At 57.5% G+C, this 12,886-nt stretch overlaps 1 protein-coding gene across 2 annotated transcripts in view; it reads right to left on the bottom strand.

Moving 5' to 3' along the window:
* Positions 1-1,782: 1,782 nt before the first annotated feature.
* The window catches only part of FTCD (formimidoyltransferase cyclodeaminase), a 17,433-nt gene continuing 6,329 nt past the window's right edge, over positions 1,783-12,886 (bottom strand). The window contains exons 7-14 of one of the 2 annotated variants that reach the window (XM_017538501.2): positions 12,627-12,758; positions 8,125-8,186; positions 7,781-7,910; positions 7,378-7,554; positions 3,962-4,005; positions 3,553-3,691; positions 2,240-2,335; positions 1,783-2,076 (exon numbers count right to left, since the gene is read on the bottom strand). In XM_017538501.2, coding sequence (XP_017393990.1) covers positions 1,990-2,076; positions 2,240-2,335; positions 3,553-3,691; positions 3,962-4,005; positions 7,378-7,554; positions 7,781-7,910; positions 8,125-8,186; positions 12,627-12,758 — 867 coding nt within the window. In that variant the 3' untranslated portion in view covers positions 1,783-1,989. The remainder of the gene's footprint in view (positions 2,077-2,239; positions 2,336-3,552; positions 3,692-3,961; positions 4,006-7,377; positions 7,555-7,780; positions 7,911-8,124; positions 8,187-12,626; positions 12,759-12,886) is intronic. The other variant, XM_017538503.2, reaches the window with a different exon arrangement.

The raw sequence follows: 12,886 nt of genomic DNA, 5'->3' as shown, positions 1-12,886 counted from the left end.
GATGAGCTCACTCGAGTCACACGGGACCAGGGCTCAGCCTGCTCTAAGATGAGTTCACCCGAGTCACACGGGACCAGGGCTCAGACTGCTCTAAGATGAGCTCACCCAAGTCACACAGGACCAGGGCTCAGCCTGCTCTAAGATGAGTTCACCTGAGTCACACAGGACCAGGGCTCAGCCTGCTCTTAGATGAGCTCCCCTTAGCTCGCTGCATCTGCAAGACCCCATTTCCAAACAAGGTCACAGCCAGAGGTCTGGAGGTAGGGTTAAGGTTAGGGGTTAACATGTGAAACCTGGGGGATGCAGTTCACCCCCATACACCCGAAACTCTGTTGTCCTTTGGGAAGACTCACTCTTTTCTTCATACTCCACCTCTTCCTCATCTGACCACTCATCCTGTAGCTCCAGGGAAGGACTTCAGTTATTTTCTCTTTCTCTCCTCCTTTTCCATCCCACAAAAAAGCTATGCAAATGCCAGGAAGAGACAGCCCGCCTGTGTTGCTAAACTCTGCGCCCTGAGTGCCAGCCCTCAGATTCCTGTGCTCCAGGTGAACACCCGGTTCCTACAGGTGGAGGAGGCAAAGGCCCCTGCAGGTGCACAAGCTCCCCCCGCAGGAGGGCGCCCAGGGCCTCTGCAGGGAGAGGGCACTCCCCTCTGTAATGACAGCTCCCGTGTGTGTAGCCTCAGATCCTGCAGGGCAGGAATGTCAGACCCACTGGAAGGAACTTCAGATACCCACAGATTCCACCCCACAATTCCACCCAGCAACTACCCGTCACCACTGGCCCTTCACCAATAATTATACCACACCAATGTCCCCTCACCAGAGTCCCTCACAAATGTCCCCTGGCCAGCCCAACACCAATGTACCCTCACCAGTGCCCCTCACACATGTCCCCTCACCATCCCAACACCAATGTCCCCTCACAAATGTCCCCTCACCGTCCCAATACCAATGTCCCCTCACCAGTTTCCCTCCCAGCCTCCCCTCCCCAGCATCCACACCCCAGCGCTCCCTCTCAGCTGGATGTGTAGAAACTGTAGATGCTGAGTGATGGTGGCCCTGGGCCCATACACACCTTGGGTGTTTTTTCTCCCAGTAGGATTCTTGCCATTTGTCTTGGTGACAGCATTTTTTTCCAGGAGCAAGTGTGTTGTTTTCAGAATGGAAATCTCTGCAATAAGGCATTTGAGTTTTCGGCCTCACTCAAGGACAGACTCCCCAATAATCTTTTTAATATCCTGCATTGTTGTCTGACAAGTACATTGATACTTCGTCTATCACATGTCATAGTCCATCTGGAAGTAATTTGAGGGTATAGTGATTTTTCAAGTTGTTTTTTAATGGAGAATTTCTCTGGAAGCAGGAGGCTGCCCAGCGGGGAGCAAACATCCCCAGGAAGCTGCTGGCTGAAGGGTGGACTCGAACCGAGGACAGGGCCAGTGCAGCTCCATAGGGCTGTCCAGACCTGCCAGGGAGCTGCACCTGTGACTCGGGCCCTCCTTCCAGCGCCAAAACCAGGCCCCTTCCCGCAGATGAGGGGCCTCATGGCCCAGGGACCTGCACTAAACCCCCAGTGCCCAGAATACCTGGGACCCTGCCTGCTGCGGCTACACCGGGCATCTGGGGACCCTGGCGCTGGGGTCTGTCTCCTCACACTGCAACCCCACTCCTTCCAACCCAGCTCCCACAGCCCCCTGACCATGTGTCTTGCCCCTGCCCCAAGACCCACAGCTCAGCTCTCAGCCCTGCCCCCAAAACCGCAAACACACAACACTGGTTTGGTGCCAAGACTTTACTGGAGGTCACATGAGACTAAGGAGTCACCTGTCCCTGCCAGCACTTCCATTCCTGGGAGACGCCCCGCTGCCCACCCTCCTATCCTCCAGGGCCCACACAGACAAGCTGTGTCCCAACCAAGGTCACAGCTGTGCCCTCTGGGTATGGGTGAGGGAGGGGCCACAGACACCCGAGGCCTCCCGTGAGGTCACTGCTGCCGGGCCTCCAGGCGGTCCAGCACCAGCGCAGCCTGGGTCTTGGCTTCCTGCAGGAGGCTGGAGGCGCGATGGTGGATCTGACAGACACACGGAAAGAGGGGGTTGGGGGTTCCAGTCTTCACCCGGCTTGCTGGCAGCAACCTCAGAACCCTGCTACCCAGGGCCAGTCAGTAACCACCCTGAGGCTGTGAATCCAGGCCCCCATGCAAGTCCCGGGCACCACGCCTGCCTCCTGCTCACCTGGTCCTTAAATGCCTCGTCCGTGATGTCCCTCAGGTTGACGAGCACGTTGAAATAGGCGCCAAACACACCCATCTCCAGGGCTTTGGCCGCCACCTGCAAGGACCCCAGGGATTGTGCTCGCCAAGGGCAAAGCTGGTCAACAGGGATCAAGACTGCAAAATCTGCCAGGAGGAGGGTCTCTGCCTGAGAGTCCCCGAGGGGCTGGGCTTCCTGGTCCACACCACAAGGAGCCCAGCGCAGTCCCCACGCTCGCCCCACAGAGGGGAGCCCAAGCTCAGCAGGGCTCCCGGCTTCCTCCACCACTGAGCTTAGACACCTCCTCTTACCCAAGCAGGGCTCATGGTGGCTCTGCCACTCTAGGAGCCGAGACCACAGTTCTAGAGGCAAAGCCATCTCTTGGAGGCCCCCCGGAGGCAGCCTCAGGCTAACGGCCCGTCCACTGCCCAGGGCCACTTCCCGGGGACTGAGGGGACACTTCTCTGGGACCAGACACAGAAAACAGTGTCTTTCCTGTAAAGAACCCGAAGACCATGAGGTCTCAGGGTGGCGGTAGAAAGTGCAGAGCCGGAGACGGATGCGCCTCGTCCCAGAGCCACTGCCCGGCCCTGGCGCCTGTCAGTGCGATGCCTCCATTTCCAGGAGTTGTCTTGCATGTTTTCTAGTGTTCTGTTGTTTTTGAGACAGGGTCTTGCTCTGTCACCAAGGCTGGAATGCAGTGACGTGATCACAGCTCACTGCAGCCTCAACCTCCTGTGCTCAAGCAATTCTCCCACCTCAGCCTCCCAAGTAGCGGGGACCACAGGCACCTCCGTGCCTGGTGCATGTACCTGCTGTACAGACAGGGGCCACTATGTTGCCCAGGCTGGTCTCCACCTCCTGTACTCAAGTGGTCCTGCCGCCTCAGCCTCCCAAAGTGCTGGGAATACAGGCGTGAGCCACCGTCCCTAGTGGCTTCTAGAGCAGAGGGTGGGGTGATAGGGGGGTCTTGGGGGAGGTGGAGCAGCATATACAGTGGTCAGGGTGGGCTCTGCAGACACATTTGGGTTTCTGCCTATCTGTGGTGCGACCATGAATGAGATCTTAGAACTCAGCAGACACGTGGGCCCTGACGGAGAAAGCCCAAGCCCCAGGAAGTGCCTCCAGCCCCGCTCAGCCCAACAAACCGCCCTGCTCTCCTATAACTGAGTCCATGAACTGAGGTCTCCCAACCCGGCTCAGCCAAGCAAATCACCCTGTTCTCCAGCGACTGAGCCCCAACAACTGCTTCCTGCTTTACAGCAGGAGACCCGGGGTTCCCAGGGTCCCCCTACCTGGAGGTCTGACCGACAGGCCAGGTTCCCATACTGGGCCAGTTCCTGCAGCGCCGGCCAGAGTGAGGCCACCGTCTCCGCCAGCGTCAGGGGCACAGAGACTGCCCGCCTCAGTCCCTCCTGCAGGGCCGCAGTGCGCCTGGAAGGGAGAAGAAGAGAGAGCCTGGGCACAGGGGCCAAGTGGGCAGGCAGTGGCCACACTGCACCCCAAGGGGTTGAGCAGGCAGCAGACATGGGCGACTGAAAGTCATCCAAACACCCAGCACGCCCAGGGCAACCACGCCTGTCACAGCGCCCAGACACCCGGGATCCTGGCCACTAGCTCCCCAGAAGCAGAGGCCACAGGCACCCGGGGTCCTGGCCGCCAACTCCCCAGACACAGAGGTCCCAGGGTGGCTGCCAGGCTCACCTGTCCTTTTCCTCAGGTGTATTCTTGGGCAGCCTCATTGCTTCCTGCCAGAAACAGACAGAACCACCAGGCGAGTGACCATGGGGGAAGCAGCCACGCCCTCTGAGCTCCCATGAGGGGCTGTGGGCGAGGACTGTGTCCCAGGCAGGGGCAAGTTCTCAGCAAACGGAGCTTCAGCATCGTTGGGCCTGTGGTTTACAGCCCTTGGCGTCAGGCCTGGTGGATGGTTGGGGTGGGCGGGGTCAGGGGCACAGCAGGTGGTCGGAGAAGCCCCGGGATGTGGGGAGGGGCAGGCAGTTCCCTTAGGGCCCTTATTCTTAGATAAGGAGCCTGAGGGCCCAGGAGGTCCCCTGAGCCCTGGAACCTGTGGGGCAGGAGCGGCTCTGGGCTGCGGTCTCCAACATAAGCAGCTGCAGCGCCCCAAGCCTGGGTCTAAGAGGCTCAGACTGTGCAGACGAACTCAGCAAACTCCAAAGCCCCTCGCACCCCTCCCCGGCCACAGGCACTGGCCTTTCTGAGGGCTCACAGGTGTGGCTCATGGCATCACCTCAAGGCACTTGGCTCCTCAGACCTGCCCCATGTGGGCAAGCTTGGCTGGGGTCACAGGCTGACTTCCTAGGACAAGACTGAGCACAGGGACCCACTGGGAGCCCTGCTCACACCCGCTGTGGCTAGAGCTCCAGCCTCAGGGACAGTCGATGGGGAACATGCTCACTTCATCTTGGAAGATTCAGCCAAATCTCCGCCAGAAAGTCATCATCAACGGCCCCTTCCCCCTGCCATGGATGGGAGCAAACGCTCCCTGGGCCCCGGCCAGAACTGGATTCTATGACCATCCCAACAGCGGTGATTGAGGAGCAGAAATGCCCAGTGTCTCCCTGACCGGCTGGGCGTTGTTGGGACCATGCCTCCTGGCCGCAGCCCCTCTCTTGAGCCAGGGTCTGCAGAGTTTTGCACAGAGGCGGGACGCCATCCCCACGCGGTGATTGGCACTATGAGCACCCCCTCGGCCAGACCCTGCAGTGTCCACAGCCTCCCCGGGCAGAGCTTGTTTGAGCATGTGCTTCATGTGGCCACGTCTGTGACCGGCTGTGGCCGCCCGCCAAGGCCGCAGAGTTTCCTCTGATTCATCGCGAGGCTGGGTTTTGTTGGTGATGGGGAAACACAGCTTTCTATTCCATCTGGAAGTCACTTATGTACTTGGTGCAAGGTAAGGATGTCTCCTTACTTTTTTCAAAAGTCCAGCTTCGTGTTGCTCACAGGGAGTGTGAACGATTCAGCCCCTCACCCACTGGAGTGACCGCTGATGCCTGGCACAGTCTGCCCATTCCCACCCATGTTTCTCTAAACTATACGCCTTATATTTCTATTCCCTTCCTGCCTCTTATTACATTTTCATTTACGTACTTTTTCTCTCTACTTGTTTTTTTAATTATCCAATTACTCATCTTATTTCTTATTTTACTTCTAAATTTAAAATTGTCACTACATTTTATTTATATATATATATAAACATATATATTTACTGCAGAGACAACCTCGTTCTGCCGCCCAGGCTGGAATGCAGCGGTGCAATCAGCTCACTGCAGCCTCAGACTCCTGCCCTCACGCTACCCTCACCCGAAGCTAAGCCTCCTGAGTAGCTGGGACCACAGGCAACTGCTACCACGCCTGGCTATGTCCTTTTTTTCTTTTTTTCTTTTGGTAGACACAGGGTTGCCTAGGCTGGTTTCAAACTCCTGAGCTCAAGGTCTTCTCCCACCTTGGCCTCCCAAAGTGCTGGGATTACGGGTGTGAGCTGCCATGCCTGGCCTATTTCTAATATTTATATTTAAATTGATTATTGTTTTTAAATGCCGCTCCAGGTCTAAAGTTCATCAACCCAATAAAGCCTAGAAAAGATCACCTTGTCCTGGGGAGGCTGTTTAAACTGTGATACAAGACCCAGAAAAGATAGTTAGGACTGGTACATTTGACGACCTAAAGAATAAGAAGCCCCCACAAGCAAAGTCCAAAGATGATGAACAACACATGGGGGGTGGGGGAGCTGAACCCAGAAGGAGGCCTGACTCCCCTAGTAAATAAAGAAGTCCTACAAAGCAGGGAAAGCCCCAAGAGAAACCTAAGAGAAAAGGGGTTGAAACGTTTTCTGACGTATGGAGAATGCTTAACCTCCCAGGTAAAGGGAAGCCTGTCCCAGAACAACAGACTCCGTGAGCAGCATCGCCGCTGGGGACTTCGGAAAACTCCAGGGACAAAGCTGGGAGCCTGCAGGGCTGTGTGTAAGGGGAGGGAGAGGCAGTGCCCGAGGAGCTCTGGAACCCGGAAGGGGAACCCCCTGAAGGCCCATCCATTGTAAAAGTAAATAAATTAAACCTGAGCTTTAAAAATGACTGGAAGAGGTGTTCCGTGTCTACACCTCCCTTCAAACACGTCCAGAACGGAGCTTTAGGCCACTCCCTCTGCCAATCCAGGCTGCTTAGCGGAGACCCTCATCCCGGCTCCCTCTGCCTGCTGCGGATTCCACAATTCCACCATTCCACCTGCGTTTAGGGCCTGCCTTCCTCACCCAGCCTTGCGGAGGAGACTTCCCAAGTTAGGCCTGCAGGTCTGTGGAGCTCCCGGAAACACAGGTGGGGCCTCCTCACTGCCCTGCTCCCGAGGCTGGGGCACAGGATTCTCTCCCCCTCCCTCCCCCACTCTCCCCATCTCTCTGTCTCCCCCTCCCGCTCTTCCCTTTCCCCTCTCTCCCCACTTCTCCCTCCCTCCCTCTCTATTTCTGCCCTTCCCTCCTGTCCTCTCCTGAGCTGGAACTGCTCAGGTGGCTTCCTGACCTTTCTCTGCCTTTCCCCGGGCTCTCTGGCCCTTGCCCTGGGCTCTGAGCGCCAGCACCCGTCAGTGGGCATCTCCTCCCAGCTGAGGCTCACGTTCCTGTCCGTTTGCAGGGAGGTGCGGTCACTGCCTGAGCGGGTGTCATCTGAAGGTGGTGTTTCTGTTTTGTGCTGGGCCTGACTCGGGGCGCTCTGGCCTCCCTGAGAACACTGATCACTATTTTCCTGAGATTCTCGCCTCCCTTTCCAGGAATGGCAGGGTTTTAAGGGCTTCGCCTTGCTCCAGGTCTGTGCGGTCAGGTCTCCACACATCAGAGAGCTGCCCCCTCAAACCCGGGCTCCCCTGCTGGGAGGCGCCAGTTCCTTGTACCCCGGCCATGGCTGTGAGTGTGGGGTCACCCTGGCCAAACCCGCAAACCCCACTGGGCCCCGCACTCGCAGGGATGAGGGCGGAGCTGGTTGTCAAGGCCAGTTGCGACCCCCACGGCCCCTCCCCGCTTCTCACTGGGCCCCGACTGGGGGTTCGCTGTCGTTGGACCTGGGGAGGCAAGAGCGCCCCGAGGGCTGCTTGTGGGCTCCACTCACCAGGCAGGCGGCGAAGGCCTCGGCGTCCGCGTCCACCAGCGCAGTCAGCTTGGCCGAGGCCTCGCGGAAGGGCGGGATCAGGCGCCGCATCGTGGCGTCCAGGGGCTGGAACTGGCGCCGCCCGTAGGTCATGAGCCCCACCATGGAGCCCAGCGCCGCGCCCTGCGGGAGGGGAGACTGTGGGGGACGCGGCTGCGGGGGGCGCGGGGACCCCAGATGGCCCGCGACGCCCCGGGAACAGAGGGGGACCCGCGTACTCCCTGCGTGAGTCCGGCCGAGGGTCCCGCCCCTGGGGGTCCCGCCCGTGTGGCCCCCGCCTCTCTGCCCAGGGCGGCCCCAACCCTCCCCATAACCGCCCCCTCCCTGCCCCCTCGTTTTGCCCCCCACCCACCCCCGGGCTCACCATGGCCGCAGCAGCCGCCGCCACCGAGCCGCCCCCGGGAGCCGCCGAGCGGGCGCCCACCTCGTCCACGAAGGCGCGCAGGGACTTGTCGCCCAGGCTGCGCTCAGGCCCGGAGTCAGGGACCAGGTACCTGCGGGGTGGGCGCGGCTCAGCGGCGGGCGGGGTCTGGGAGAGGGGAGTGGGGGGAGCGCGTCCTCGGGGAGTGGGGGGAGCGTGTCCTCCGGGGAGTGGGGGGAGCGAGTCCTCCGGGGAGTGGGGGGAGCGCGTCCTCCGGGTAGTGGGCCGGGTGCGGGGAGGGGGGCGCCAAGCAGGGAGGGGTAAGAGCGGGGAGGGCAGAGGCTCACTCGATGATCCGCTCTTTGGGGTTGAAGGGGGACAGGGAGTCCAGGCCCAGCCGGTTCACCACCTGGAAAAGCGGCTTGGGGTAGAAACCGCCTGGCGCGTCTCCACCCCCAGGACAGCCTCCGAGGTGCCTGCGGGTCCCACCCTTGCTACAGCCGCCCCCGTCCTGAGCACATGGACGCTTTGTGGGGAGCAGGGCAGAAGCATGGCTGGCACCCCCCACCCTTACCCCTGCCCCACCAGGAGCCCTGTGCCCCTCCAGCAGGCACCCCATACAGCCACTCACCCTGGGTTGCCCTTGGGGAAACTGAGGCCCAGAGAAAGGAGCTGTCCTCTGATGACCCTGATGACCCCTAAGCCAACTGCCACTCATCCCTCACCGCCCCCCACACCGCTCAGCCCATCGCTGTCAGCCCCGGGCAAACGGTTTAATTCTCCATGTCTTCACGTCTAACAAGTCCTGAAGGCCCCGAACAGCCCCGCGTCACCCACACAGAAACTCTTACCCAGAAAAGGGAATTTTACCCACATTCAAAATAAAGTTGCAACAGTCCTATTTAAGATTAGAATTCATTCTGCGAAACCCATTCAGAACGCGTTGACTATGCGACCGCCACCCCACAGAGGGGAACAGCAGCCAGCGCTTCCCCGCCTCCCTGGTGGCCACAGACCTTCGAACCCCCGAACCCCCGAGGCAAAGCCTCCTTGGGCAGGAAACCCCAGGAAGACGTGGCCTTTTAAAGTCTTGGCCAAACTAACAGACAGGAAATCATCCAGGACCAGGCGAGACCAGAAAGGCGAGTCGGAGTGGCCTGCCAGCCTGGAGCCGGGTCCGCTCTGGGGCAACTGCCCGCCTCTGGCAGCCCCTCATGAGTGGGGAAGGTCTCGGCCTTCAGAGTGGGGTACCACTGGAGACCCCTGGAAAGTGACATCCCCAAGGATGAATTAGAAACAGCACCCGCCAGAGGAAACAGTTGATGTACTTCCCAGTCCCTGCCTTCCCTTTGGGTGAAGCAGGAAAAAAAAATCTCTGCAAGGCTAGGGGCCTCACCAGACACACAATTCACTCCGGTGTGGTTCCAAGGCTCCAAGCCAAAAGCTCAGCTTCAGGGTCCTGTGGGGCAGTGTCCCAGAGCGCTAGCACAAACCCTCCTTGGAGGAGAAAACTTTGAACCCAGGTGTCCAAGGATTACCATAGATAAAACTCCAAAGAGCCTGCATTCACAACCAAAAATCACAGGACACAAAGCAAAGCAGCCTCACCACCAGGAGGCAGCATGGAGCCACGGGCGTAGCCAGACCCGTGCAGGCCGCAGGCTCGGGACCCTTCAGGTAAAGAAGACAAAACTCGGCCGTGTGCAGTGGCTCACGCCTGTAATCCCAGTACTTTGAGAGTCCGAGGCAGTGGATCACGAGGTCAGGAGTTCAAGACCAGCCTGGCCAAGATGGCGAAACCCTGTCTTTACTAAAAAAAAAAAAAAAATAGAATAATTAGCCAAGGGTGGTGACGGGTGCCTGCAATCCCAGGCTATTTGGGAGACTGAGGCAGAGAATTCCTTGAACCCATGAGGCAGAGGTTGCAGTGAGCCAAGATCACGTCACTACACGCTCCAGCCTGGGCGACACAGCAAGACTCCGTCTCAAAAAAAAAGACAAAACCCCAAAACCCCGTGCTGGAAAGCAGAGGGGGCCTTACACATAAGAAGACAAGGCCGTGTGGAGAAGCAACAGCTGCTGCTTACAGAGAAGGTGCCGTTAGAAGGCTGTCTGTCACTGACTACTAAAACTTATGCTGGAATTTCAGTAAACAGGCATTTATGTACCTACACAATACTTTAAACACCTTGAAGTACTCCCACAAAGTATTAGTGGCAAAAGGAAAAACAGTAACGTTGCAGTGAAGGGCCTGGGTGGAAGGGTGGTGCCACACTGACCAAGTGCCTGGTCCACGTGGGCACCCTGAGAAAATGCGCATCATGGGGATCTGGCTTCTCTCAGGGGAACACACGACATTTATGCTCTTCCTGCCAAAAGTGCGTAACTGGCTGGGCGTGGTGGGGCACGCCTGTCATCCCAGCGGTTTGGGAGGCTGAGGCGAGTGGATTACTTCAGTCCAGGAGTTTGAGACCAGCCTGGGCAATACAGCAAAACCCCATCTGCTCACAGTTAGCCAGGTGTGGTGGTGCATGCCTGTAATCCCAACAGTTTGGGAGGCCGGGGTGGGAAGATCTCCTGAGCTCTGGAGGTTGGGGCTGCAGTGAGCTGTGACTGCACCACTGTACTCCAGCCTGGGTGACAGAGCAAGACCCTGTCCCAAAAGAATTAATTAATTTGGCCGGGCGCGGTGGCTCAAGCCTGTAATCCCAGCACTGTGGGAGGCCGAGACGGGTGGATCACGAGGTCAAGAGATCGAGACCATCCTGGTCAACATGGTGAAACCCCGTCTCTAATAAAACTACAAAAAATTAGCTGGGCATGGTGGCGCGTGCCTGTAATCCCAGCTACTCAGGAGGCTGAGGCAGGAGAATTGCCTGAACCCAGGAGGCGGAGGTTGCGGTGAGCCGAGATCGCGCCATTGCACTCCAGCCTGGGTAACAAGAGCGAAACTCCGTCTCAAAAAAAAAAAAAAAAAAAAAAAAAAAAAAAATTAATTAATTTAATTTAATTAAAATTTTAAATGCACAATACTTCTGGTCACAAGCAACGTCAGACCAATCCTCACTGAGGAGCTTTGAAAAGCCTGTCCTTTTAAACCCCGTCAAGGCCAGTGAGGGTCAAGGAAGACGAGGAATAGCTCTGGACAACAGGAGGCAAGGCGGGCTCAGTGCTGTGTTCCGGGAGCTGGATGGTGGGCTGAAGGAGAAACCGCTCTGATGCGAGTGATTCCGACACTGATGCGACTTGGCTATGGCCTGACGCTCACTCACAGTAGGACTGTGTCAGTGTTGAATTTCCTGATTTTGATCATTATAGTGTGGTTATGTAAGAGAATGTCTTTGTTCTTAAGAAACACAGCCTTAATAAATTAGAGGTAAAAGAGCACAGTGTCTTCAACCCAACTTTTAAATAAGCCAGCAAAAAATATAAAATGATTATACACAAATACATGGGGCAAAATGCAAGCACTTGGAAAACATGGGTGGAGGGCAGGAGTGGAGAGCCACCCATATTTTCTCTGTAAGAAATTATACAAAATTTAAAGTCACAAAAAATTCTGTTGCTGGGCACAGTGGGTCACGCCTGTAACCCCAGCACTTTGGAAGGCCAAGGCAGGCAGATCGCGAGGTCAGGAGACCGAGACTATGGTGGCTAACATTGTGAAACCCCGTCCCTACTAAAAATATAAAAAATTAGCTGGTCAAGGTGGCACATGCCTGTAATCCCAGGTACTCAGGAGGCTGAGGGAGGAGAATTGCTTGAACCCGGGAGGTGGAGGTTGCCGTGAGCCAAGGTCGTGCCACTGCACTCCAGCCTGGGCAACAGAGCAAGACTCCATCTCAAAAAAAACAAATTGTAACAGCCAGGAATACAACAGACTAGGCCACAAATGTGCCGCGATGGAGAGGCTGGCTGGGTTTCAGAAAAGCGCAGTGAATGCAAGAGGAAGGGGTGGCAGGGGGGTGAAGACGGAGGCAAAGACACCAAAGCTGTTGCGGCCTCACAGCGTCCCTAAGTTAGAGTACTAAGCAATTGCCTCAGCAATTGATCTCACAGGAGAAAATGTGCCTGAGCCGACGCAAGGACGGAGTCCATCGGCCACAAGAGCCACATCAGTAAAACACAACCAGGGTCAAAACCAACCACCAAAAGACAAAACCTCTCCAAAACATCCCTTCAAGCGGATTGTGCTTATTGTCAAAAACACACCTGAAACAAAGTGGCCTTGAGTAAAAGGACAGAGAAGGGCGGAGAGCGTCTCTGCAGACGCTGCCACACCCCAGCAGGACCTGGGTCCCCAGGAACCCAGACTCCAGGGGCCTTGAGGCCTAGGTGTCCACAAGACAATGAGAATCACTTTCTGAAGGAGCCGCTCCGTGGATGGAGATCTGTACCCCATAGCTGGAGCCACACACATCCATAAGCCGCCCATTCCGGGGGTGGGAGGAGGTCAGGTCCCTCCACGGGAGCACAGCTGGTCCAGGAGGCGAGACCCGGCAGAGAGGGGTGCTGTCCTCTCTGTGGAGCTTGCACAAGTGAGCATATTATAGGTCACAAAAAAAAACCTCAATAAAGTTCCCAAAATGAAAATGAAAAGTGAAATCTCATCTTCTGAGCACAAGTCAATAAAACGAAGCGGGGGAGGGGAAGGAAAGCTGGGCCCCAGGGATGTGAACTCCACCGCAGCCTCCCCACCTTCCCACAGGCCCCTGTCTGAGCAGTCGGCCCCACAGCCAGGCCGCCAGCCTGATCCGGGTGTGAGTGCTGGCCCCAGCCTCCCCGGGATGTGAGCAACAGCAGCCGCCTCCACACCCTCCCCGCAGCCATCCCCAGCAGCCCAGCCCACCAGCCTGATCCGGTGCGCCTCCTCCAGGATGAAGAGGTTCTCCTTCTTACAGTAGAAGGCGGCTGCATCCAGCAGAGCTTTCAGGGGCACCAGGCCGACCAGCTGTGAGCCCACCACTGGGAGGTTCAGCTCCTGCCGAAGCACAGGCAATGTCAGCACGTGGGGCAGGTGGAGAACCGCCCTGGCTGGAGAACGGGGACGTGGGGCAGGCTGAGAACCACCCTGGCTGGAGAACAAGGACGTGGGGCAGGCTGAGAACC

Source organism: Cebus imitator, unplaced genomic scaffold (assembly GCF_001604975.1).
Source record: "Cebus imitator isolate Cc_AM_T3 unplaced genomic scaffold, Cebus_imitator-1.0 Scaffold112, whole genome shotgun sequence".
Classification (NCBI taxonomy): domain Eukaryota; kingdom Metazoa; phylum Chordata; class Mammalia; order Primates; family Cebidae; genus Cebus; species Cebus imitator.
This window is presented reverse-complemented; position numbering and strand designations above follow the sequence as displayed.